This window comes from Plodia interpunctella, chromosome 27, assembly GCF_027563975.2.
Source record: "Plodia interpunctella isolate USDA-ARS_2022_Savannah chromosome 27, ilPloInte3.2, whole genome shotgun sequence".
In the NCBI taxonomy this organism is placed as follows: Eukaryota; Metazoa; Arthropoda; class Insecta; order Lepidoptera; family Pyralidae; genus Plodia; species Plodia interpunctella.
This window is the reverse complement of record NC_071320.1, coordinates 2,437,610-2,463,943: the sequence shown is the minus strand read 5'-3', so window position 1 is coordinate 2,463,943 and position 26,334 is coordinate 2,437,610. Positions and strand designations below refer to the sequence as shown.

General features: G+C 35.7%; 5 protein-coding genes across 6 annotated transcripts in view; 2 read left to right on the top strand and 3 right to left on the bottom strand.

Moving 5' to 3' along the window:
- The window catches only part of Np (Notopleural), a 35,253-nt gene extending 27,479 nt beyond the window's left edge, over positions 1-7,774 (bottom strand). For both annotated transcript variants that reach the window (XM_053765185.1, XM_053765187.1), the window contains exon 1: positions 7,503-7,774. The gene's annotated coding sequence lies outside the window, so the exon portion shown is untranslated. The remainder of the gene's footprint in view (positions 1-7,502) is intronic.
- Positions 7,775-10,172: 2,398 nt separating this feature from the next.
- RpL23 (Ribosomal protein L23) lies at positions 10,173-12,449 on the bottom strand. The gene is made up of 4 exons (XM_053765610.2): positions 12,357-12,449; positions 12,086-12,169; positions 11,238-11,365; positions 10,173-10,387 (listed from the first exon to the last, which is right to left on the bottom strand). The coding sequence occupies exons 1-4, from the start codon at positions 12,367-12,369 to the stop codon at positions 10,190-10,192; spliced, it is 423 nt and encodes a 140-aa protein (XP_053621585.1). The 5' UTR covers positions 12,370-12,449; the 3' UTR covers positions 10,173-10,189.
- Positions 12,450-12,903: 454 nt separating this feature from the next.
- Positions 12,904-15,578, top strand: Prosbeta7 (Proteasome beta7 subunit). The gene is made up of 5 exons (XM_053765488.1): positions 12,904-13,145; positions 13,634-13,846; positions 14,381-14,516; positions 14,817-14,962; positions 15,395-15,578. Exons 1-5 carry the CDS (start codon positions 13,009-13,011, stop codon positions 15,552-15,554), a joined length of 792 nt encoding a protein of 263 aa, XP_053621463.1. The 5' UTR covers positions 12,904-13,008; the 3' UTR covers positions 15,555-15,578.
- Positions 15,579-15,944: 366 nt separating this feature from the next.
- tsu (tsunagi) lies at positions 15,945-19,547 on the bottom strand. Its single transcript, XM_053765489.2, has 5 exons — positions 19,304-19,547; positions 18,785-18,887; positions 18,337-18,454; positions 17,587-17,700; positions 15,945-17,182 (listed from the first exon to the last, which is right to left on the bottom strand). Exons 1-5 carry the CDS (start codon positions 19,362-19,364, stop codon positions 17,078-17,080), a joined length of 501 nt encoding a protein of 166 aa, XP_053621464.1. The 5' UTR covers positions 19,365-19,547; the 3' UTR covers positions 15,945-17,077.
- A 349-nt stretch (positions 19,548-19,896) lies between these two features.
- Positions 19,897-25,749, top strand: LOC128681562 (uncharacterized). Its single transcript, XM_053765559.2, has 7 exons — positions 19,897-20,303; positions 20,486-20,628; positions 21,268-21,381; positions 22,103-22,458; positions 23,064-23,183; positions 24,652-24,750; positions 25,559-25,749. Exons 1-7 carry the CDS (start codon positions 20,287-20,289, stop codon positions 25,694-25,696), a joined length of 987 nt encoding a protein of 328 aa, XP_053621534.1. The 5' UTR covers positions 19,897-20,286; the 3' UTR covers positions 25,697-25,749.
- The last annotated feature ends 585 nt before the right edge of the window (positions 25,750-26,334 follow it).

Genomic DNA, 26,334 nt, shown 5'->3' with positions numbered 1-26,334 from the left:
ACAACAAGGTTTCTGCATTATAATGTGTGCACCGTTAGTTACTGTTTAAATGAAGTATGTATGCGTTGGAAATGACGTCAAGAATATGCATACATAAGTACCTTTCCGAAATGTCGTGGGAAAAGAAGTATAAAAATTTATACCTTATTAATCACCTCTATAGGCTCTATATCTCAAAATTCCCACGGGAGCGAAGCCCCGGGCAACAACTAGTTTTAAATTAAATAGATACATACTGGATTTATCTAGTTCAATTGACCACGAGTTGACCGCCGTGTTGTGGTTATTACACACCTTAACCTCATACACACCTCATAGCTGAACTGTGAAACATAATCATTATGTGGAATGAAACACAAGGAACAATTTTCTTGACAGGTTTAACCAGTTAGTGTTAGTTTCGTGCAAAATCTGCACGAAACTAACATACACACATACATCCTCACAAACTTTCGCATTTATATAGGTAATTTTCGGAGGATTTTTAGATACCTATTTTATTTTACGATGTGAAATACCCTATTGTTGAAAAAGAATGTTTTGACAAATCCAAATCAGAGACAAGACGCGGCCCACACAACTTTCACACATACACACAGCCTTCGGAATAACGGTGCGACTCCACTGACCCACTTCCCAATCGATGACTTGACCATACTCAACAACAGCATATTATCTACCGTACACCCCGCGTTTAAGGACCAAAATCGCTTTTCCTTTTTAGAAAAAATGCCGTTTTCAAAATAGGAATCGTGTCGTGATAGAAGGGTGGAAATGTCACTGTCACTGATAATTATTTTTGAGGTTATGTGTCAAAGATTTTATGATACGACTATACATTACAGCGATACAGTTGGCCGAATTTTGGCGGATTCGGTATACCTACATTGCGGTAAATATCTTATACAATCTACGCAATGTTCAATTTATTTCCGTTGGCATCTGTTTGAGTTCGGCGACAGTGTGTAACCGGTTTACATAATCTCTTCAGTCTTTAGAAGATACCATTTTCTTTTATATATGGAAGATACATACCTATGTAAATCAAATTCAAATCATTTATTGAGAAATTAGACCTTCACAGACACTTTTTCACGTCATACAAACCTAGTCGTCATAAAAACCATAGTCCTACAAACTACTAGCATTTCGAAACGACCACTGCTGTGCTGAAGAAATGCCGAATTGTACAAAAATGGACTTGACATGGCCGAGATTGTTATAGCTGATGGAAGTGATACATATAACTTCCTTTTTAGGAATATATATTTATGGCATTTGTGGCTACTCGACAAACAATCCTTACATATTATAAAACAAAGGCCTTTGCCGCGTCTATCTGTTTGTTCGCGATAAACTCAAAAATTACTGCACGGATTTACGTGCAGTTTTCACCTATAGATAGTGTGATTCCCGAGGAAGGTTTAGGTGTATGATCATTACGTTTTTACCCGAGCAAAGTTACCCTCCTACAGTCGTATTCCCCATGGCTGAGGGTCGTTTTTCTTAAATGTGTTTATTAATTTAGTTTTTATTTTTCTTTCTATACATTTTTTTTTTATACCTTCTCTATTTCGTCATCCAAACCAACTTTGTGAAAATTCGGCTGGTGTGATAAAAAGACATATTGTATACGAAATCTATGTTGTAAAATAGTTTCCTTGTCCATGACAATTACTAATATTTTTTTTAAACCAAACTTATATCTTTAATTAAACCATATTTAAATGCAAAATTTAAGTAGTTCACGTATAACTCTCACTTGTTAAACGACTCGCTATACACAAAGGCCTCGGAATTAAAACCATAATATGCAGTTTAGACTACATGCTCGCCATAAAAGCAATCAATTCAAAAGTTTCAAGAACGAACCACGGCCATGGCCATGCATATTTTTAATATAGGGACAAATCACATAGATTTAGTTAACCTTACCTATTAATACAATAGTAGAGGTAAAGCGAAAAGGAGATGGCAGATATCAAAAAATTCCTACCAAAATGGCCGAAAATTACAATAGAAAGACATGAGAGACGAGTGAAAAAAAAGGGGGAAGGCCTTTGCCCAGCAGTGGAACATAATATCCACAGGTTAGATAAAGAAATATATTAAAAGTGCAAAAGCAAAAGTGTCCTATGTCACTACGGAATAATATTGGAATAATCGGACTGGTGAAAGAATTTTGGAAATCCGTTATGTAGTTCCGAAGATAATGGCCTAAACACAAACTCACCAACACTGCCTCTATCTATCCTCTTCCCTCTCTTCTTCTGCGATGAATGGTAAATCGCGTCAAGCTTTTTAACTCTCTTGATATAGTCTCTCAATTGATCAAAAATGTCTGATTGGACGGCTGGCAAGCTGGCAGCCATTGATATTCCAAAAGAATAGCTTGAATTGGAAGGCGTGTGTTCCGAATTCAAATGCATATTTTTTTACTCGTCAATTGTTTATTATTATTTAATTACCTACGCTCAAATTATTGTTTCATTAATTTTGCTCAAGTTTTGACGACCTCGGTGGCGCAGTGGTAAAGTGCTTGCCTCTGCACCGAGAGGTCCCGGGTTCGATCCCCGGTCGGGTCATGATGGAAAATGACCTTTCCTGATTGGCCCGGGTCTTGGATGTTTATCTATATGTGTATATGTTATAAAATATATAGTATCGTTGAGCTAGTATCCCATGACACAATTCTCGAACTTACTTTGAGGCTAGCTCAATCTGTGTGATTTGTCCTAATATATTTATTTATTTATTTATTTATTATTATTATATTTTTATTGTCCGATTGCCAGTAATCGTAAACATATGCTGACATAACAATAAAAATGAACATAAATATTGAAGAAAAAGACTATAGGTAAATATGATGTAATATGTCTTCTCTGTATATTATATACATATCATAAACCTTGATCTTGAATCACATATTATCTATTTTAAAAAAATCCGATTCCAAATTCGTTGCGTAGTTTTAAAAATCTAAGCACACGTATGGACAGACAGACGGCGGGAAGCGACTTTATTTTATAAGTACTTTGCAATGATAATGATTACATGACAGGAACTAAACAAAAATATACAATTAGGATACTGAGTCAATAAATATATCAAGCATTAATTAAACTAGTTAAGTCCTCACTATATTTATGGCAATAAATATGAGGCGTTCCAAGCGTTAGGTACCACTTGGGTGGTATTAAGTTAAGGCTGTATTTAGATAGTTAAAAAAAAAACAATTAATATTCACATTTATTGCAAAAAAAAATTAAAAGTTCACACTTACAAAAATCAAATTGTTGGAAAACAGACACTGAAAGTTTAAACTGTAATAGCTAGAATTCTAGTTACTAAACATGCTATTGTAATTTTCTCCCGTTGTGTACATGATTTTGAGACGTTTGCATGTTGCATTAAAATCTTAAAGATTAATTGTCAATTTTCCACCATATTTTCACAAAATCTCGAATATCTTAGTATCTTGAATCTGCCCAGTGGTACCCTTTTGTTTGGAAAGCCACATATAAGTAAAAAGCCAAGATATATTAGGGCGAAGTTATCGAATCTAGTACACACGAAACGTTACTTAGAGCATACTTGGTTGCCAAGTGGTTACAAACATTTCCTTATCTGTGGTATTCAGAGCGAGAAGACAATGGATTTTCGCAGGGGTCATCGGCAGATCAGTCGATACTATCTTGTTTTGCATTTAAATACGTTTGAGATAGGGTTTTTGACCTAAGGTGTATTTAAATCCCTTGATGAACTGACTGTGGACAGTAGCTTAACAATATACTGAAGTCAATATCAAAGTTTCACATCACACTTCTCACATTATATGATTGTGGTTGTGCTCTTCATAACCGTATTCCTCATGGCTGAGGATCGTGGTCGTTACGTGAAATGAAACGCACACAACAACTTTCTTATCACTATTAATGGAGTGATTTGCCATTGCCTTCTCCATTTTACACAAGTTAATAATCAACAAGTATACAGGTTTCTTCGCGATGTTTTCCTTCACCGGAAGCAAGTGGTGGTCGATGAAAACTACTATACATGAGTCGGATTGGTATACAAACTCATGTGACACGAGTAGGATTCACAGGCGGGCCACCGCTTCCAATAAACAATATACCAAGGTAGTATTATCGATGTTTTCATGGCGTATCCGTGGCTACTGCTATGCCACCATAGTCGAGAAGCAAGCGCAATAGCAGCTGAATAAGTAATTATTCACGATTGTGACATGCGGGCAGATAAACATTGCATTATGCAATACGCTGACCTAACTGGAAACAGAAGTTCCTTTTCACAGCCTGGCATAATGCGAAAGTAACTTTGTTTGTTACCTCTTCACGCTTGATCTACTCATATCTTCATGAATTTTTGAGAAATAAACTGTTTCTATGACAAATTCCTGTGGGCGGAGTCGCGATTAATAAATAGTAGTGTGTATAGTTACTTTGTGTTTCCTAACTTATATTATAAATGCGAAAGTAAGTTTGTTTGTTACATCTTTACGCTCTATCTACTCAACCAATCTTCTTGAAATTTAGCATATATGAAGATTGAAGTATGTAGTATTGTACCCTTCATTTCAGAAAAATAACTGTTCCCGTGGATAATTACATGGGCGAAGCCACGGGCAACAGTATAGAATAAATGAAGCATAAAATCATTAGGAATATCTGTTGGTCGGAACGCGATAAACTCAAAGAACTGCTGGACCTATCTCCACGCTGTTTTCAGCGAATGTTTTTTATTTTCATTTGGAAGATTGCGACTTTAGTAAACTTTTGCGGCACTTGTTTTTATTGGTGGTGTCATAGTGGAACAAGTTTTGTACAAACATGTCATTCTTGCCACAAGCTTTTATTGTCGGAGAAGTCTTGTTGCATTCACCACGTAACAAAATACCATGCCGGGGTTGTAAACCGTTGAGGAGGTTCCCTCGTTGGGAGCCGATCCTGGGTGCACCATCAAGTCATGCATACAGTACATTGACATGAAAACTGAAGCGACGTGGGAATTTTAAACTCGTCGTAAATCAACGTCGTTGATACGATTAAGTTCCCGCAAATATTCGTACTAGCCCCACAGGTCATGCGAATGGTTAACAACCAGTTTATCACCAACAATCAGCCAATCAGCAGGAGGAAACAAAAAACTAGAGCATAGTTGAAAGCGGCGTCAGAACGTCCTTACTGGTCATTATTACTTTCTCAAAGGAAAGGCCCTGGTGTTAATGACCTCAAAACCTGCTATCTGGGACTTATCTCCGAAACCCAATCGGAATTCTTGCCATATAAAGACCTGGCTGTATAACTCAATAATCCGTTGCCGGATAAATTTTTTAAAAATATTTCGATTGCATTGTGCTACGGTAATTTTGCGATGTTGATCGTGGGAAAAGTCAAATTTGAATTTGGAACGTTTAGGTTTGGATAGTATTTAAAAAAATACGAGGAGGTTATATGTTCTGGTGTACATATATATATTTCTTGATGTTAAAAAACTGTAGGTACCATCTTCGATTACAGGAAACTAAATTAAGGTACCGTTCGTAAACTAACACAAACTTCAGGTGAAAATTATTATTCTTTAAGTTTTTCTCAATCATGTCGTGAATGAAGTCACTACTTTAGTAAAAAAAAAAGATGGATTATATGCAGTTTTCACTGTTATTTAAATAATTTATTCCCTAATATTTCTCCCACTCATTTGAATACTCTCGGTTGCTTCCTATTATTCCCGAGGGTTTATACATACAGTAGATGTTGCCAGCAGCTGTGCCCGAGCAAATTTTCCACGGAAACAGTTGTTTTCCGGGATGAAAGGTACCCTATGTCCATCTCCATTCTTCAATCTACATTGTATGTAAAATTTCAAGAAGATTGGTTGAGTAGACGTCGTGACAAAGAAACAAACTTACTTTCCCATTTATAATATTAGTTAGTGTAAATGACAACGTGCGAAGCCGGGTCAGGTCGCTAGAAAATAATAGTAAAGTGGTGTTCAAAGTCAGTCCACTATTTAAATTCAAATTCAAATCAAAAAATTTATTCAGAAATTAGACCTTCCCAGGAACTTATTTTCACTTCAATTTTTATATTAAATAGTTCATACTCACAAGCTTCAAACTACTAATTTCATCCAAAAGTCAACCGGTATCTTAAAATTGTTTCAAACAATCGACAAATTACCTAACTAAAATTAACTACAATTGGATGTTCGTTTCACTGACCCACTTTAACACGAACGAGTTCGAGTTAACAGTTTTTTGTACCTAAAAACGTCGTAGCTCTTATTTGATTAAAAGATGACAATTCCGAGATAAAAAAAGGAGATTCTCGTTGTGGAATGTCGTACGAGACAATATGCACGGCTGGTTCTATAAAACGGCTTGTAGATAGCTTTTGCCCGCGGCTTCGCCCGCGTTAATTTTTCGTGATGAAAATGTCCTATGTCCTTCTCCATACTTCATGTATGAAAATTTCAAGAAGATTGGTTGAGTAGATAGAGCGTGAAGAGATAACAAACAAACTTACTTTCGCTGTAGGATGTACCTATCTAGTATTACCTATTACTTCAGTCTTTATGTATATATGTAACGGCTAACCCCGAAGTGTGGCTAGACCTAGTTTTAGCCGGTTAATCTAACCTAGCCGAAGATAAGCTACGACCTGCTGCACCTGGGTCTAGCCGGACTGATGACGGCTACCTATACCTAGCCTATCCTAAGATAAGTAGGATACACCTAAGTTTAACCAACTGAGGCGGGCTGCACCTGAAAGTCTACCTAGGGCTAAATTTAGGCACACTTCGCGGTTTAGCAATAACATACATAATATGTATGTATGTATGTACATACATTTTATTAGTTCTATTTAATGAGCATATAGAAAATTACTCTTCATTACAAAATAATGTAAAATATTTTAAGGATTTTGTGGCAAATTTTGCTTTTTTTTTAGTTATATTTAAGGCCCCACAATGTGATCATTATTTCAAAAGGTAAAAAAAAAATATCTGTGGAAACATGTAACAATGTAAACAGGCTACAATATAAAAAATTAAACTTAGTACCAAAATACAAAGTCTTCTATCAGATCATTAAAAAAAAATTGCCAGAACTCTGCAATATAGTCTTGCAGGTAAAACAAGTAATAAACCCTTATTTCTCAGACACCAGTAGGAAGAGCAACAACCTATGATTGTAGGGCCGTTATTTCTACCGTCTCGCCTGACAGATAAAGAAAAAATATTATATAAAATATCCCATCATTATTCGCAAAATAATTCGTAGAAATGTAAAAAAATACTTAAGATTTAAAAAGTTATCTAAAATCTACTGATAATTAAATACTTGGTAAAACACAATAGATTAATTAAAATTTTGCAAGCGTAACGTTCTAAAATAACGACCCAAATTAGGACTCTGCCAAAACAAATGAGGGTCATTACACACAACGGTGCATTGAAATCAATTTTATATTCACCTGTTTAACGGGCACCAAGACGCCGCACAATCACGGCGAACTCATTATCCGACACTGAGGATTTAACAGTTACTCGAACTAAAAGACGATAAACTACAGATGATCTTCCGATTCAAACATCTAACGCTCTATTTTTAAGAAAAAAAAAATAGGTTATGTTTAATCTGTGCCGTTTTTGACGTTTGCGGAAACGCGCGCTTTTTATTTTTTAATTGTAAATGTATCGAGGCAACGGTCGACCGTCGCGGAGCCTTGACCGCTACGCGACTGCGGCCTTACTGGTTAGTTCTGTGCAAGTAGTCGATGGTAGGCAATGTAAATTACTTTCCAACAGTTACTTTTCGCTTCGCTGCACTGATTCCGGCCTTTTTACTGCAGCTTTGGCATGCAGAAAGAAAGCTTGCGTATCTTATCGAACAAGCTTTTGAATCCTTGTGGCGTCTTCGTAATTTTTAATGGAATTTGATAACATTATGGTTTGGTTGGCTTTAAAAATACAGTTATTACGGTAATCATTATAAGAAATTATACCTAACTGTAACAGACATAATAGCGGAAATGAGCTGTTCCCCTTAAAATAAATAGGTTCATGCTTATTTCTTGGAAAATAAACTACGGTATAGCTATCTAATTATAGTGGCCATTTTTAAAAACTAGTAGCTCATTATTTATTTAATGTTCACATGATATAATTATTAGAAATCATATAGCTTCAGGGCGTATATTATATTTTTTTATACATTGAGGAAATCCAGAAATAAATTTGATTAGTATGCATAGCAACCACGGAAATAAATTTCATAATTTTAAAAAAATATTTGCAACAAAAAGTAAACAAATATCGAAATAAAATATGTAAACAGTGTGAATTAAAAATAATTATTTCACTTGTGTGGGACAACCGAATTCAAATGGACAGAACGTCCACAAGGCGACTCCTAGCCTAAGCACTGATAGACAACAATAGAATTCCCAAGGAGGGTTAACGTCAAACAGACGGATGTAAAATCACAGCCGAATGCTGACCTCTGGTTTCGGGGCGTCACAGCTCCGAATGAAACCACAAATATGCGAAGATGAGAGAGACACATTATTACTTAGCAAATGGTGTAGCTGGACATATGTTCCTGGAAGTGTTTCCTTTTGCGAATTATCTTTTTTTAGGACTTACTGTACATCCATGTCCTTGAACAGCACGCCGGAGCCGCACCATTATGTCTATACTACAAAAGCTTCGCATTTGGACGGGTGTCTCGTCACGATGTCTTCAGCATCGCTTTATAACGTAACGCATCGAAAACCTGATAGCTTTGAGAAGCTCATCCTACTAGGTCATGTTTCTTTACATCGAATCAAGGAATAGCACCAACTATCGGATCGGATATGATAAGGACAGCTTATGTCATAATATTACATGAAAATTTAAAACCAGAATTGCATTTTTATTTATTTATTGAAACTTAAATTACCAATAAAAAACTATTTTCTGGTAGTGCCATCTTGTTTGGTAACACTGAAAATCAGCGTCATGGCTCTTCGTCACGGCACAAGCTGAGTGGTACCCTTTTGTAGCATATTTAATGTATCTTTGTATTATGTATGTTATGAATAAATTTATATCTATTTCAATATGGTACAAAGGCATCAAGGCATTCTCTACCAGTCAACCTACGGGAAAAACTGAAAGATCATTCATTGTCCAATGATACGAAAGTGTAAGGAGTGAGGACATGACCGGTTGACTGGAAACGGAGACATGAAAATCTACCTACGCCCCGGGGCGTCTCTCGTGTGTTATGAGAGGTTATATTCTATCCGTGTACCAAATTTCGGTCATAACATTCGGTCCAGTAGATTTTGCGTGAAAGAGTAACAATACAACACATCCTTACAAACTTTCGCATTTATAATTTTAGTAGTACAAATGATTGGGTACCTAACTAGCCAAAATGTTTTCACTGGGATTTCAATTAAAAAACAAATCTCGAATTTACAAAGCTGCTGGGCTCAATTTTCCCTGACTCCAGGTAGACCGTCGATTGCTCTGACTTTTCCTGACCAATTTGAGCTTCCCTGACTCAGTGGACACCCTGATTATCATTCTTCAAATAAGGAATCGCTTTAAAGTCAAACATTAATAAAATCACGCCGAAATTATATTTGTGTAGTCAAATACCATGGTAAAACTAAAATTTAAAAAAAACACAATACAGATATTTTAAAGTCAAATAATTCTTATCTTTGTTAATGAAAAAGCCGGGTCCGCAGCTCTGTGTTAGCTAACACAAACACATGTTTTACTAACCGATTAGGGGCGTGGCCTAGTTATGTTAGAAAAATAACAAAAACATATTTTCCAAATCGAAGGGATAACATCCCTCGCGGGGAGGGGAAGTGACTCATTTTGTGTTAGCGCTCACTAAAGAAAGACGTAAGGCAGCACAGCGCAATATAGAGTAAACAAACAATAATAGGCGCAGCGGACGGCCGGTTTTCCTAACTTGTTTCTATAACATGTTTTGTTAGACAATTGGCGCTGCGGACTTAATGAGAGCGCGGCCGCAGCCTCTGCAAAACATATATGTAAGGAAGTAAGGATTAGCTCACGTTAACTAAGTAAAAAAATATTTTTGAGGAGACTTTACAGCTACTAGTGAATAAAAGACAACATAATCTTAACATTATATTCAAGCTATGGAGCTGGCGTTGGACGCGATACGAGGCCAGAGGTCGGCGCACTCCTTGGCGACGGGCCCGGTGATGGCTGACCCCTTCATTTCTCCCTTGTTGTTCACGATCACACCCGCGTTGTCCTCGAAGTATATGAACACCCCGTCCCGCCTACGGAACGGTTTCCGCTGCCTGATAACCACTGCTGGCATTACCTGACGGAAAACAGTAATATTATCTTCTGGTGAATACCAATACTTCAATTTTTTTTTAGTCATTTATACATTTCTACCTGCTTATAATCTATTTGAGGTGATTTAGTTTAGTGCATGGTTTTGTAGTACTCCATTATTTAGGTTGTTGCCAGGATCCAAACCGGACAGATATCAGTATCATCACTCACTCTATTATTCTGTGATTAAAATATTTTGAGTGGAGATTTGTATAAGATGTCATCAACAAAGCAAATGGGGAATATTCAAGATTTAATAACATTCTTCCACAAAATTTCTTGAGGTAGGAACATTTCCAAAATCGATCATTCACAAAATTAACACTAGCAAAACTGATATTATTTAAGATTCGGATTGCTCAGTCAGCCAAGGCGTATCGACAGATTGTATTAACAATTCAGCAGTGTATATTAGCGAAACCTTTGGCATATCATCATAGCAATCTACATTATTGTTGTTTACAAATTTCCTGTATGTATTCTCTCAATTTTAACTCACTTAGCTTTTATTACCATTTTTACATGCAGGAAATTTGTAAACAATAATTAACCACATAAGGTTAATTAGCTATTATCACATGTCCATTGTATTTGTCTATGTCCTAGCCAGCATATATTATAGTGTACACATTATCAGAACCAAAATTACAGTCTAAGACTTGGTTATATTGAGGCTAGATTAAACAGATTTTTTTTTCTTTGTTTATTAATTTAAAATAGTTGGCTGTATAACATTTCTTTAAAACATTTTACTGTTTTCTCGGTTTCTCCCTGAGCCATAGAGCAGGTTTGCATATTCAAGTGAAAAATTATAATAATATAGTCAATGGTACCTTTTTCCTGAGTTCAGGTTTTCCCTTTTTGACAGTAGCAACAATCATGTCTCCGGATCCGGCTGCTGGTAATCTGTTAAGGCGACCCTTGATACCTTGCACGGCAATCACATACAAGTTCTTTGCTCCTGAAAGTTAAAATGTTAGGTTAAGTAGGTTAAGGTTAAAATGTTTTATTATTATTTATACGTTCTAGAGAGAGAGACAATACAAAGGCAGACTTAATACCAAATAAAAAGGAATTTCCCTATGAGATTGGTAAAGTCGCATCTTGCAATTGAAGCCCTGACAAAAAATAGATACACAAAACAATTTTTGTTCAGTACTTAAAGCATTACTAAAAAAACTAAATGTATAAGTAGGTACATTCTATGTTACCTTAGGGCTTTGTAGATGAAGTCTCATTCAAAATATCACCTTAGAGGACTTATTTATTCAATACACAAGCATTTTTTTAAATTTAAATTAGAATCCACCCCGGCTTCGCTCGGGTAAAACCATAATTTTAAAAAGTAGTCTATGCCACTCCACGTTTTGTCTATCTCTGTGCTAAATTTCATCAAAATCGGCCCAGTTATCTTTAAGTTTATTCGTTACAAACAAAGAAGCAAAAATATAAATCTTGTTTTTATATATTAGTACCTACCATGGATATGGATGAATTGAATCTGTATTTTTTTAAAATACCAATAAACTCGTTTAGGTGAACAACGTCAGACACAGCCAAGGAAGAAATCATCATGATTCAATACACATTGTGTGTTCCAACAAAGATATCATCATAGTTGTTCACCTGTACCTCACTACATTAACTTACAGGTTATGTTATAATAACAATTGAAAATTACCTGTGTTGTCTGCGCAGTTGATCACCGCTCCCACTGGGAGACCCAGCGAGATGCGGAACTTTGCTCCCGCGGAACCACCACGTCCTTAAAACAGAAAAACCACACTTTACTCATCTTCACCAAACACCCGCGTATGCAGAGTAGCGGAAAGGGACAAAAATATTGATCAACTTCTGTCGAATAGAACAATATATTACTAGCTCACATAGTGAATAATGAAATCTTTCACAAAAATACATGATTAAAACGGATATTTATTAATTTCACGAACCTCTCTTAGACATTTTGTTGTGTCAATTTTTGATAGGAAATAGAAAGAACGTCAATGTCAATTTCGATTCTCGACCTTCAAAAAAATCGTTCAGAAATTATGTATGACATTTTTAATGAACAGTTTTAATAAAATTATTACTATTACAAATATAATTTAAATTTAATGTATCTTAGTTAATAAGGTATATATCTTAATAACTATACTACTTATATTTAAATATTTAACTATCTGGATAAAAAGGAACCAATGTAAAGCTTAAAATTCCAAAATAAAGTCACTAAAATTGTAATATCTATTTTCGAACATGATATTTCAAGATACATTTCGTATTACGTATATACAATACACACTTTATCAATTTAATAAGTGAATCGAATATTTTAAGTGTATGAAAGTTGGCACAATGATATTCATCTAAATTTTCTCATATATCTAGGTATGATACTATAAACCAAACAATTTCAATTTGCGATTATTTATGAGGCTAAATAATGATAACTTTTGTTTTTGTTAGTGAGAACGGAATGCACGTAAAAACTGTTTGTCATTTTCGTTTCACTCCGGTTTGTCATTCTCAAGAAAGATTTTGAAGATTTCTAATTTAGAACATAAATTTAGTGGATAAATTTAATTATCTTATAAAATACCTATGGCTTTTATGGGAGAGACTCTGGGCTCGGCCCCTCTTTGGCACAACGGGCCAACTCCTGGCGCCTTTTATAACTTCCCAGGAAACTCCAATAACTTCAGCCCATCAAATCATACTGTTCAGGATTTCAGAGCACAGTAAGTTCTATTACTCATTTTAAACATCACTCTCTGTCTAGAGAATATAGGTTCCATAATACTTCTACTGTTGTTGATTGCTGTATGTGTGTACATAAGCTGTCTAGTGGCTGAGGGTTGTGGATGTGTGGAATGAAACACGTAACTTTGCTGAGAATATTTGAGGAGTAGTTTACGATTGCCTTCTCCATGTTACACTACTATTAGTGGTGATTTCTACATGACCTTTTCCTTCTACCATACTTCTAGCAAGAATATATTTAATTTCCGATATAGCATTTGTAGATTTACCTTGGTCATGCAAAGAAGACCATACATGAACCAGATACACTCACTCATGTGACATAAATAGGATTTGAACCCTTCAGTTATTTTCCAATCATACCTTAAAACTACTATGTACTAGTCTCCAACACTCAATAGTAGAGGAGGAAATCAGGAACCTGCTCAGAAGAGAGAGACAGAATAACTAAAGTGTGTAATTGCAGCTCTGCAACTCCGATAACGACCACAACAACCGTCATTGGCCTGAAGTTCGACAAGGGTGTGGTGGTCGCAGCAGACACCCTCGGCTCATACGGCTCACTGGCACGGTTCCGGGATTGTCCTCGAGTGCTGAAGGTCAATGACCTGATTCTCCTGGGCTCTGGTGGGGATTACGCAGACTATCAGTATTTGAAGGACATTATTGAACAGAAAATGTAAGTTGTGTGAAAACTTTCATAATTAGATTTACTCCTGTTTTATGATAGTTTTATTGATCCCAACAAAAATTGGAAAGAATTTGCATGATATTGTATTGTATAATTATCGATTACAATTATGTTTGCATCCCATCTAGGGATCTTCTGACCAACGGCAGTAAATAACATAATCTAAATCTACCATTATTTCCTGGTCAGGTAGGACAGCTCAAGTGTGACACCTTAAGTTAGCCCAGTTTTATGTATAGCATTTATTTATTTAAACTATTGCAATTTGTAGAAGTACAATAGGTGGACTTAGGCATGGTATATGCTCAGTGGGCGCAAAAATTAAGGAATAAGGATACTTAATAATAATGGTCTGTGTTAATAATACAGTACAGTTGCTTGTTTTGAGGAGGCGACACAAAAATCAAATCTTCAAAATTTTAGGTTTTTTTTACACTGCCTTTGAGCTTACACACGAATAATAGAAATAAGATTTAAATATTCACTGCCACAATGCATAAAAGAAACAATCCTGTGCTGCAGTATCGACGAGCAGTGCATCGGTGATGGACTGCAGCTGAAGCCTCGCTCTCTGCACTGCTGGCTCACGAGAGTGCTGTACAACAAGCGCAGCAAGATGGACCCTCTCTGGAGCAACTATGTGGTCGCTGGCATTCAGGTACTCTATCATTTCTCCGCTTTGCATTTTTTCACGATAAAATTTAATTCACGCAGTATTTCAACTTTTCTTGCATGCATTTTTTCTTTGTTGATTTCAAACATGAGATTGCGGCTTGGGTGATCGATCTTCCCATTCTAGATCTATTTCACCCATTACTAACACTAATGACAAACAAATAGAAAAAAAAATTTGCTTTAGTCATCATACATTTATTTATTATTTATCAAGTTATGTCTTTAAATAAGAATATCAAATGGGTTATTGAGCCTGCATGTAATATTTTGTTCTTGGAAACAGGATGGAGAGCCATTCCTGGGAGCAGTAGACAAGCTGGGCACGGCATATGAGGACTCCACTATAGCAACCGGGTTGGGAGCTTATATGGCCACTCCATTGTTGAGAGATGCTATTGCCAAGGGGCCACTAGATGAAGAGAGTGCTAAGTATGTTATACTATAGTATGCACAGATTTAAAATTAGTCCTAAATACCTATGTGATAGTATGTCTATGCCATTTCTGACTAGCCCTAGCGGAACGATATCGACCGTGCGAAGTCGACGCGAATTCATGAACATTGTGTAGTTTGTATTGAGTGCTTTTATTTACCGCGATGAAAAATCAGCAATGTATACCGAACCCCCAAGTTTGGCGAACTGTAAGACTACCATCAACTTTAACAGAACGATTCCAATGCAACTCAGTTCAATTTAAGAACCTAAAATGAATCGCATTCATACAAAAAATTAAGTCTAAAGGTACGAATTTGCGATGCAGTTCAGTTTAGGTCGTAAAGTGGATCGCGTTAAGAGATGATGGTAAGGCCCCTGATCGCGGATAGTGTGGAATCGGCATTAATAATCTTTTATGTTCCCAGAGCCCTCGTCCGCAAGTGTATGGAAGTCCTGTACTATAGAGATGCGCGTGCGTTCGCGCGCTACCAGCTGGGGTCAGTGACCGCGGCCGGTGTCACCACGGAGGACATCGCCGAGATAAAACCCGACTGGTCCGTCGCGCACATGATCCAAATGAAGTAGGGGAATAAAACTCATTTTTGTTTATTAATGCTGTTTCATTTGTAGTCGTGTAACGTGACCGCACCGCACAGCGCCAAGACTGAATCTTTACAACACTCGCACGTTCGTCTTATAGTCCGATTGGAGTGACAACATATATGACATTTATCGAGTCACTTTACGGACCATTTAGTAATACGACGAGCTGTTTTACCGACAATACGCTATACATATATGAAAAACGTTAAAGTATGCAGTTAAGAATGATGGATTAATGTGGACAAAAGTGCAAAAAAGATCATCAATGGATCTCCAAAATAGATTTTAGTGAGTGAACGGAACACTCTGTCATACTTATATAAATCATATTGCAATTTATCCATCCACACACAACAGCTAAATAAAAAAACATTTATAGAAAGGAAGCTTATAATTATTACATTACAGGCTAGATATAATATTTTAGTTCAACAGTGCTACAATACAAAATACACAATAATAAACTGTTAATTTTTTTCAATTCAATCCCTGGGTACTTCTCATTCAAATGTTCTACAATAATAAACAAGACAATCACAGAAATGACAATATTACTCTGATTTCAATGAATGTATTGAAGACTTTCTTCTATTTTCTTTCTTTACCACATTTTAACTTCACTTTTTACTTGCTGTTCTCTTTTGTAACATTCACACATTTCAAGATAGGGCTTGAATTTGAATCTAAATATTGAATATGTATGTACAGTCAACAGCACATCAAGTTACCCTGCATGAACCTCTATAGCGTGGTAATCGCGGAGAGTTTGCAATGAACTTGGGTAGGTTAATGTGCTGTATGTTGTGACTGTATGTCTGTTAGCAATAGCCATAGGGCTTGGGAAATGAGACGAATCTGAAGATCTCAAACGTCTTTGGCGTTATGTATAGTGCATGAAGCTAGGACTCCCCAAGAACTTTTTGATGCATGGTTACACATATTCTATCTGGTTCATCACTAGCCCGACCTCTCTTATGTATTGCAAAGTAACACAGAGGTAATAATGTGTACTCACCGTATAATTATACCTTTCAAAAAGTTGGGTTAAAGATGAAAGGGATAGCAATATATGTACTTTGGATCAAAACATCCCTGCAAGTACGGAATCCAGTCTCCACGGTACAGTACAAGGTCTTGACACAGAAAGTCACTTTGCAAAATGTAATTTTCTCATAACGTAAGTAATTTGCTCAAAAATGGCTATCAATTTATAGTGACAAAGTGTATAAAATATAATGATGAATCTCTTCCTAAAACCCAATGTGCTATATTTACATCTATTATTTATTAGGTAAACACCTGACACTTCTTTTATGGAAATATTTCCTAATCCTTGCACATTAATTATTAATTAATATGCAAAGATTATTATTACATTAATAATTTGTAATTATTTCATATATATTTCGATAAAAAGACCAAATTTTAAGTGTCTCTTGCGTATTAGCTTGCAGAAGGTTTAGGAAATTAAATATAATACGTAACACTGCGTAACGATGTATTATCTACCGCCTCTTCTTGTGCCCCTTGGTGGGGCCCTTCACGAAGCACCAGTCCACGGATATCGCCTGCCCGAGGATGTCGGCGCCGTCGAGCGCTTCGCGGGCGCTCTGGAATTCAATATTAATAGTTAAGGATACTTCCATACAACAAACCTCTCAGAGCTGGTTTAATGGATGAGAACTATATTATATCCTATTAAATATGTCACTAAACATATTTACAAACGCATAAACATGAACAACGAAGAAACAGCTGATAGGTAACAGTAGCATTTCCAAAGACGAATGACGTCAGGTAGGCTACTGTTCACAAAATCCTCAAAATTAAATAGTTTTTATTCCCTGGGCTTTTCACGGAAAACACAAAGATAGGAGAGAGACTTTTGCGCAGTACCCTGTAATTACACTGTCTCTCTCACCCTTCAAGCAAACACAACAACGCATGCACAGCTGTTTCGAGGAAGAAATTGATGAGTTTTGAAATAGAAATAAGACATGAAAAAACAACTCACAGCTGCCTGTTTATATGTCTCGTACTCGACCAGTGCGTATCCTTTGAGGAACCCGGTGCGTCGGTCCAGGTTCAGGTGGATGTTCTTGATCTCACCGAACTCTGAGAATTGGTTCTGAAAATCAGAAATTAATTATCAATACATATAATAAATCAGTATAAAAAAATTCTGTACATGAAATAAATTTACATAAAAACAAAATTAGGCGATAGTCATAGTAACAGAGTAAGAATTCAAAAAGAAAATTCTGTCTGTTTGTACATGCTAATCTTCTGAAAGGTGAAGAAGAGTCATAATGGTCCAGCTAAACTATAGGAAATATAGTGTTTCAGTCTGATAAGCATCTACTGTATGTATAGGTATTGTTATGCTTACAATTATCGCTTGTTATCGGTACAATTAAATTTCTCTAATAATTTTGACTCCTTACCAAAAATTGCTCGGCCACGCGAACTAAGTCGCGGGCATCGGCTAGTTATCAATAAAATTTGACACCAATTTGCAATAAAACAGTTGAAAAGCTGAAAATATAAAGCTATCTGTTGTGGATCTTTGTCGAAGCAGTGGTGGTGTAATGTTTAAATCACTCACCTATGAACTGAATCCTACACATGCCATGTGAGGTTATATACCAATGTATAGTGGACATTACCTGCTTCCATTGAAAAATTTGTTATCTGTGCTTCATTACATTTAATGACCATGACCTTCAGGCATGAAAAATACGACTTGAGGAGATGTGGATCTAACCTGTATGTCTTCCTCCTGAGCCTCCTCATGTACGTTGCTCACAAACAATATCCAGCCTTCCACCGACCTCTGAGGTCCTGGTGTGTTGCCATCACCTTCCGGTGCTAGACTGTCATATCTGGAAATATTGTTTGCTTGTTTGTAACATCTTTATTGTACACAGAACATTAAAAGTACAATACAAATATTATTTGTTGCACCAAATGTTAAATACATACATAACAAGGTAAATATACAATTGTGGACTTATCAAATGAATCCCTTCATTCTCATCCAGCCAACCAGTGATAGTTTGATATGCTCAATATTAGACTGTCATTACAACACATTAATTTTCTTAATCATTTCCAATATCAATCATTCATAGAATTGACAATACCACTGAAGCTCTGAGAATCACCCATAACCCTTCCCTTGTAGTCAGGTAAAAATTAAAGCAATACTTTACCTTCCTCTATTTCCTCTTTCTGATACCCCTCCACCCCCGCCTTCGTTTCCAAAACCACGGCCTTTGCGTTTCCGCGCCTTTTCTTTCAATCTGGCGATTCCCTCTAAAAACAAAAGATTAATAAGTCTGGGCAGAGGCCTGTTTTAGTCTTTATAAAGTGTGGAAGTCGAAATAAACGTATCATCTTTAATTCCAAGTATTTAGCGTCCTACCATACACTTTGCATGAAAACTTTGCATTTGCAAAACGAAATTACATTTCGTAGTAATTTTATTGTGTTGTGAACTAATAACATACATAACAAAGGTAGTATACATAATTATATCGATGGATGTATGAAATAAGTAACAATAACAGTTACAACCTAACCTATAAACTGTATTGAAATAACGACTTAGACTAATGAAAATACAATTCGTGCCAGTTCTAAGCCAGTCAATAAAGAAAGAAAGTAAGTAATCACGCAATCTAGTGCACACGCTTCTACAAAAGAGAATAAAAACTGAATTGAATACTTACGCTCACCATCCTCATCTACTTCAAACTCTTCAGAATTCTCAATGTCTAACACATCAGCCATTGTGGTTAATTATATTTATAATAGAAATGACTAAACAGTAATCAATAAAATATAAATAATTATTACGCGAGTTTCCACGGCAAAATCCAATAAATTGAAAAAAATTACGAAAACACAAGTGAAGCGAGCGCGTCAAACAAACTGTCAATCAGTCAATAAGAAATTAATGAGAGTTGCCATATCGCTGAATTTGTTGATCGCTTGTAGTAAGTACTACGAAGTCACAGATTTACAATCATAATGTTTTTATATCTGTGTACCTACTAATTACGTGGTTGATCCTCATTGAATCCACATCCACATGGACAATTTATTTTTTCATATCAAATCATTTTATTGCTTCCACAACTTTAGTCTTACGCGCGGCGGGCGCGCATCTTAATAGGTAGCGAGCATGGAAATAATAGGTAGGCATGTACTCCGAGTCCATGTATCTATATATTATATCACATATCTCGCATATCTCATATCACTAAACGATTTGAACGTCACTGTCAGTCAGCTAGCTAGCTGACACTATTGACAGTGACTTTCAGCATTGATAAGTTGTTTGTGCCAAAACAAAACAAAAAGGAACTAAATTTTCGTTGAGAAAATTAAATAAATTTAAAAGTTTTATGTATTCATTAAAATTAAACAATTAAGGGACTTGAGTAATTGCTCAGCAAGCTTATCCACAAACAAAAAATCAGTACGTTGTTTGTATCACATCAGTCTTCATCAACAAATTGTGGGGTTACGTTTTACATGTAACAAGAATTATAAAAATTCCCATTTTGGGCAAAGAACTATATTTTGAAAAGTACATTTTCACAAATATAATATATTATTATAATATATATACCAATATTTCGGTTTTGGTTTATTAATATTTACATAACCTCAAAATCCCACGTTTTATAAGGACTCAGAGAGATTCACCATGGTAAAAGCTGCAAGGTAATGTCAATTTGTAGTAATATTTTATGAATAGTAATTATAGTAAAGTAAATATTGATAGTAAGCCCCCCTGTGTATATTGTTAGTAGCCCTTACACTGATTTTCAGCTGGACTACAAAAAGGCCAAATAGATTTATTATCCTTTTTCTTTTTTAATTTCTTAAAAACTGTTTATTTCCAGTGAGGGAAATGTAAAAGCGCAGAATATCCAAATAAATTCATCTATAGCAAAGAAGAAAAAAAAAATTAAGAAAAAGAAAGTCAGTATTACCAATACTCAAGGCAAAGCGGAAGGGGAGGCGAAGCCTGCAGCCAAAGTAGGAGGTATTTCATTTATTTATCAAACCCAACTAGTAGATAAGTTTGCGTTTGATTTTTTGGAAAGAAACTATTAAATGCTAAACTAAAAATTATATTTATAACTATTTTATCCTACTAATATTATGAATGCAAAAGTTTATAATGATGTATGTTTGTTACTTTTTCACGCAAAATCTATTGTACCAATTGTTATGAAACTCGGTACATGGTTAGAATATAACCTGGAATAACACATAGGGTATCTTTTAGGCTTTTTATCCTGAAAGGGGGTGAAACGGCTAGTATTGCAAAACTATATTATATTCTGTGTATATCTGGCCGAAGGGGCAAAGCACAGGCTTGATGTTGTGGAGGAGGATATGCATGCTGCATGATTGACTATTAAGAATGAGGAAACTGTGTGGTTTCACATAAAAAAATAAGCAAGGTGACCTTGGGCTCCAACACTTACTGGCTGATAGCCCCCCACAGATGTATTTGTAATATTATTGCATTTTTATCAGTTTCTTTCATTTCTTGGGAAATTATCGTGACAAATTATGAAAACTAAATGTTTTCCATTACTAATGTAATCACAGTTGACTAAATCAAAAATAATGGCCATTTAAATCTTTTTGCTAAATACTCTTTGGTGTGTTCTAGAATGCAAAGTTGATTTGCCCATTGATGACGACATTACCTCCCGGTACCCGGTGTTGAAGGACGAGCAGCTCGTGAAGAGGTTCCTAGATGTTCCCATGAATAATAACCAGAAAGGTAAAACAAATAACAGTCTACATAGTACTTTGCCATTTACATCTCACCCTCGAGTTGTTTGGCAGTGAGGCGCAGCTAATCAATCACAGTGCGCCAATTTGAGGCAATGACAACACACTGCAAAGTGATTGGTTTGCTGGTCTCACTTCGAATTGACTTGATAGTGAGAAGTGAACTGCAAACCCGTACTTCGCCCTCAGATGATCCTCCGGTCGACAGAAAGGGACACATATATAATAAAATAAGAAGGCCAATTTGCTTCTCTTTTGTACATATAATCCCTTTCTATTGGTTTGGATATGCATTGTAAATTGACTGATATCTACTTCCACAACATTTAACCCTGGGCTATATGGATGAGGAAAATTGAGAAACACTCAGATATGAGATCTAAGCATACATAAAAAAGGATAATAAAGCATCTAAGAACAGACTAGACGGGACACGGGGACAGTGGGAAGCGACTTTGTAATTAAATTTGTATGAAATATAGACTTTAAAATTAATACATGAAAATAAGTTCACAAAACACACAGTATGTCCACACAACATATCATTTTTCGTATCCACACAAAGTGGTATCCACATAATTTTGATCAAATATGTATATGATCAGTAAATAAAGACCATTTCATATTGACATTAATATTTTGAAAAAACTGCGAGGGTGATATATACTCATATATATTTTAACCAACACTAATCTTATTTTATTTTTTAGGACGACTGCGTCTACAAATAAAGGACAAACTGAAAGGAACATCAGAAGTAATTCTTCCTGACGTAATATACAATAGAATACAATGTATACTGAAAGCTAATACCAACTTAACGGACACGGACCTTAGAAAAATAAGGATTCTATACAACATGTTGATATCAGCTTTAAAAGGGGAGAATCCAACAGAACCGACAAACAAAAAAAATGAAAAAATCGACAGGAAAAGATCTTCACCCTTACCGGAGAAGACAGATGATATTAGAAAAGATAAAAAAGCAGTAGAGAAGAAAGTTAAAGGAAAGAAAAGATATGTCGTGTTTCTTGGGAATCTGCCATTACATATTGATAAGGGAAAGGTATATTTTCAATTCATTTGTATTGTGTTTATTGCTAATGCCGTCTCCGTACTGTCGTCGAACAGTTTGCCAAACTTTGGCGGATTCGGTATACATTGCTGGTTTTCCATTGCGGTAAATAAAAGTACTCATACTAACTACATGTGTCTCAGTTCGACGACAGTGTGGAACTGCATAACACTGATGTCACATTTCATTTAATTTTAGACCTGATTTTTGGCAATGTCAAGGTTGAGAATTTGCTAAAGGCATCTGACGTGACTTTCACTACTGCCTGCATACACGCAAGTATTTGTGTATGCTACACGCTAGTGAACTGGTGGCATGGAGTGGCCGTACTGTACACATGTGGCCAGAGGCAGGGTGGGGCGCTTGTCCCACCCTTGCCCCACCGTGTCTACGCTCACTTTTTGGAAGGCGTCATTTTGTAGGTACACATTAGTACCACAAAAGTAACCATTACAAATATAACAGTAACGCCATCTATTGGAATTACGACAATAATAAGTTATGTAGTTATATTACATAATACTCTTAACTTTATGCAAACTGAAAGATAAAGGAACGATTGTAATACTACCGTTTAGTATGGTATTTTTTTTCAGATATTGAACCATTTCTCAGAGTTGGGCGACCAGGTGATAGACGTCCGCATCCCCAAACGTCCTGAGAATAGTAAGAGCGCCATCGCCTACGTGGAACTTACCAATGAACCAACTTATGAGGTACCTACCTAGTTTCATCTATTATAATAATTAATACTAATCTTACTACTAATATTATAAATGCCAAAGTTTATGAGCATGATATGTGTATGTATGTTTGCTACTCTTTCACGCAAATACTACTAGATGGATTGTTATGAAATTTACACGGGTTGAATATAAACCTGATCTAACACATATGGTACTTTCTATCCCGAAATTCCCACGGGAATGAAGTCCCGTGGCGCAGCTAGTATTATAAATGCGAGTCTTTCTATCAAGCTTTCACAGCTTGAGCAGCTTTTGCAGGGCTGATTTTTATGTAATTTGGAGTAAATATAGTTATGATCCGAGGTCAAACTGCGAGCAACATGCCACGTGTCTAATTGCAGACAACCGAGCAAAGTGGAGATGAAAAAGTAGGAAAGGCCGTTCGACGTTCAGCGACTGCGAGGCTACAAATGAGAGAGAGTCTCCCGATAGTATAATATAAAATTTATTATACATACATAATGTACCTATGTGTTACCTTAGCCAGTCTCGGTCATATCTAAGTATAACCATCTAAAACCGGCTGCACCTAGGTCTTGTCGCACTTCAGGGTTTAGTTTGAAGGTGGACGTTCGATCCGCGTTTTGGTAACGCGCGTGTTAGTGACGTGGCGGCTCCAGCGTCACTGACGCTCGGATCGAACGTCCACATATAAGTGACAAACAGTACATCCACGCTGTTGTTTGAAAAGGTTTCCTATTCAAGCTTCACTAAAACCAGTTACATAAACTGCTTTTCTTAAAATTCCATATTATTGTTAGTTTCCGTTGTTGTAATTAAACAAGCATATTTAAAAAGCTCTTGATTTAACAGATTTATTTTTTAATCTTTTGAAACCAAATGCCAGTAGTCAGGAACCTCTCCTCCGTGCTCCTTAATGCAGAATTTCCAAATTTCCATATCCAACTTTAAGGGCTCCTCATCACATTTGTTCCTGTATACCTCTATTATGACAAATTTCCATAAGCGGCTTACGGGACTCAAGTCCCATGCAAAAATAGGCCAAACAATTGGCCCTTTCGGACCAATCCACCTGCCTGCATACTTCTTATTGAGAAATTTGGTGACACATTTACCCGCATATTTATGTTCAATATGAATCCACATATTTTTTAAAAATCTGGCATAGGTCTCATCTGTAAATTTATGATAATTCTTATCGGACACATCGATAGGCAACTGGAAGGGGCCTATGACTTTACCAGCCAATATTCCAACCCACACAACGCAATAGATGTCTTTGCCATCGTCATGATCAGTGATGTATAGTCTCTCGTATCCTAAAGCAGAGAACAGGTTGCATCCCACCTCTGCTGTGCCAGTCCACAGCACATTATCATAGAAAGATTGATTCTTCCATTTCTTCAATAACATTTTGCATGCTTTCAGTCTATCGCAAGAAAGCAAAGTTTTCATGTTTTTTTTTCTATTGTTTCAGTTGGCGCTATCGAAACATCACTCGATGTTGGGGAACCGACGGATTAATGTTCACTACACTGTACAGAAAAACGGGAAAATCACCAAGGGTGAAGCCAAGGTAAAATACTACATTTGTCAGTAACTTCACTTTGCTGACCCAGAATTCAAGTATACTAACTATCTTCAATATTAATCATCTGCAAACAGCCAACAGACTTCTAAACGGACACCAACCAGATTTTCTTTGTAGTCCAAGACATGTCCAGGAAATGATAAAGCCTGGATCTGGCAAAGTGGCAACCATAGTCATGTGTGATTACAAAAAATATAGTATAATATACACACACATATATATATATATATATATATATATATATATATATATATATATATATATATATATATATATATATACATACAACCATAATGGCAACCATAGTCATGTGTGATTACAAAAAATATAGTATAATATACACATATATATATATATATATATATATATATATATAACTATAGTATAGTTATATAACTATAGTAATAATAATAAATTAAAAAAAAACCGGTTTATTAGTAACCTTTGTCAAGAAGAGTACAAATTAGTAAGTTAGTGTCATAATCAATTTTATGTATCAACTTTCAAGCCTTTAATCCCATGTAGAAATAACAATAGAGTACCCAGAAGTAACAATAGAGTACCAGTGTAAGCAATTAACACACTGAAAAAGAAGTCAAGAGTAGAAAATAAATGTGAGCACAATGTCCACTTGACTGGCGACACTGGGTGCTTATCAACCAATCTTGATCATTCTATTTTGGCATTGCGATGCAATGACAAAATGTACTTATTTTTTTTATTTAATAAATGTAGTGCATTATTTTTTCTACTATTTAAAGACTATATTAAATCATTATTTGGCCGTTTACAGAGCAAGTCTGCAAAGATGGTAGCCCTGCAGAAATCCGGCAAGCTGCTAGGCAGCATTCCAGCCAATAGGAAACGAAGCCACCGCCGCATGAAGATGAAACAGGCGCTGGCTAAACAACAGCTACAGGAGAATGCATAATTTATTTTATTGTTATTAAAGTGTTTAAAACAAAATTATAAAATATTTGGATACCCTTTCATTTATATTCAATGCAAGTCTTTAGTCCTTTGCTGCCGCACAATTTATAAACGCAGTAAGTACATAAGAACAGTTTCGATAAAAACGCGGGCAAAGTTGGAATTTTGTTTTTAATTGTCTACAGTCAATTATGCAAAAATTTGTAAAAAAAAATATATGTGCTTAAAGAGCAAAACTTGAAGATTATTCTGATATTGGATTCATGATTTTAAAAAAATATTTCCTGTATAAAATATCAAAAAAATTGTTTCGGTTATGGCTTAAAGAGCAAAACTTGAAGATTATTCTGATATTGGATTCATGATTTTAAAAAAATATTTCCTGTATAAAATATCAAAAAAATTGTTTCGGTTATGGCTTAACTTAGCTTTCACTCGATATATACACTTTCGCAGTATGATTGTCACTTACTGCGTTTATCAGTAGTTTCCTGTACTTACGGCACTTATGTTAGATGATTTGTTAGAAAAACAGGTTTTGCAAACATAATATTTGCGCCATATCCTTACAATATACTGCATTTATTAGTAGGAGCATAAACGAAATAACTCACTAAAACTTTTTATGTGCTGTAACAT

Coding starts and splice junctions, on each gene's coding strand:
- tsu (XM_053765489.2), bottom strand. CDS start 19,364: ATGGCTGATGTGTTAGACATTGAGAATTCTGAAGAGTTTGAAGTAGAT. Junction 18,455..18,784: donor GAAAGAGGAAATAGAGGAAG/GTAAAGTATTGC, acceptor CAATATTTCCAG/ATATGACAGTCTAGCACCGG. Junction 17,701..18,336: donor CTCAGGAGGAAGACATACAG/GTTAGATCCACA, acceptor TCTGATTTTCAG/AACCAATTCTCAGAGTTCGG.
- LOC128681562 (XM_053765559.2), top strand. Junction 21,382..22,102: donor CATGAATAATAACCAGAAAG/GTAAAACAAATA, acceptor TTTATTTTTTAG/GACGACTGCGTCTACAAATA. Junction 24,751..25,558: donor TCACCAAGGGTGAAGCCAAG/GTAAAATACTAC, acceptor GGCCGTTTACAG/AGCAAGTCTGCAAAGATGGT.
- RpL23 (XM_053765610.2), bottom strand. Junction 11,366..12,085: donor CAACTGCGCAGACAACACAG/GTAATTTTCAAT, acceptor TTTAACTTTCAG/GAGCAAAGAACTTGTATGTG. Junction 10,388..11,237: donor AACCTGAACTCAGGAAAAAG/GTACCATTGACT, acceptor GTTTTCCGTCAG/GTAATGCCAGCAGTGGTTAT.
- Prosbeta7 (XM_053765488.1), top strand. CDS start 13,009: ATGGCTTTTATGGGAGAGACTCTGGGCTCGGCCCCTCTTTGGCACAAC. Junction 13,847..14,380: donor GACATTATTGAACAGAAAAT/GTAAGTTGTGTG, acceptor CCTGTGCTGCAG/TATCGACGAGCAGTGCATCG. Junction 14,517..14,816: donor ATGTGGTCGCTGGCATTCAG/GTACTCTATCAT, acceptor TCTTGGAAACAG/GATGGAGAGCCATTCCTGGG.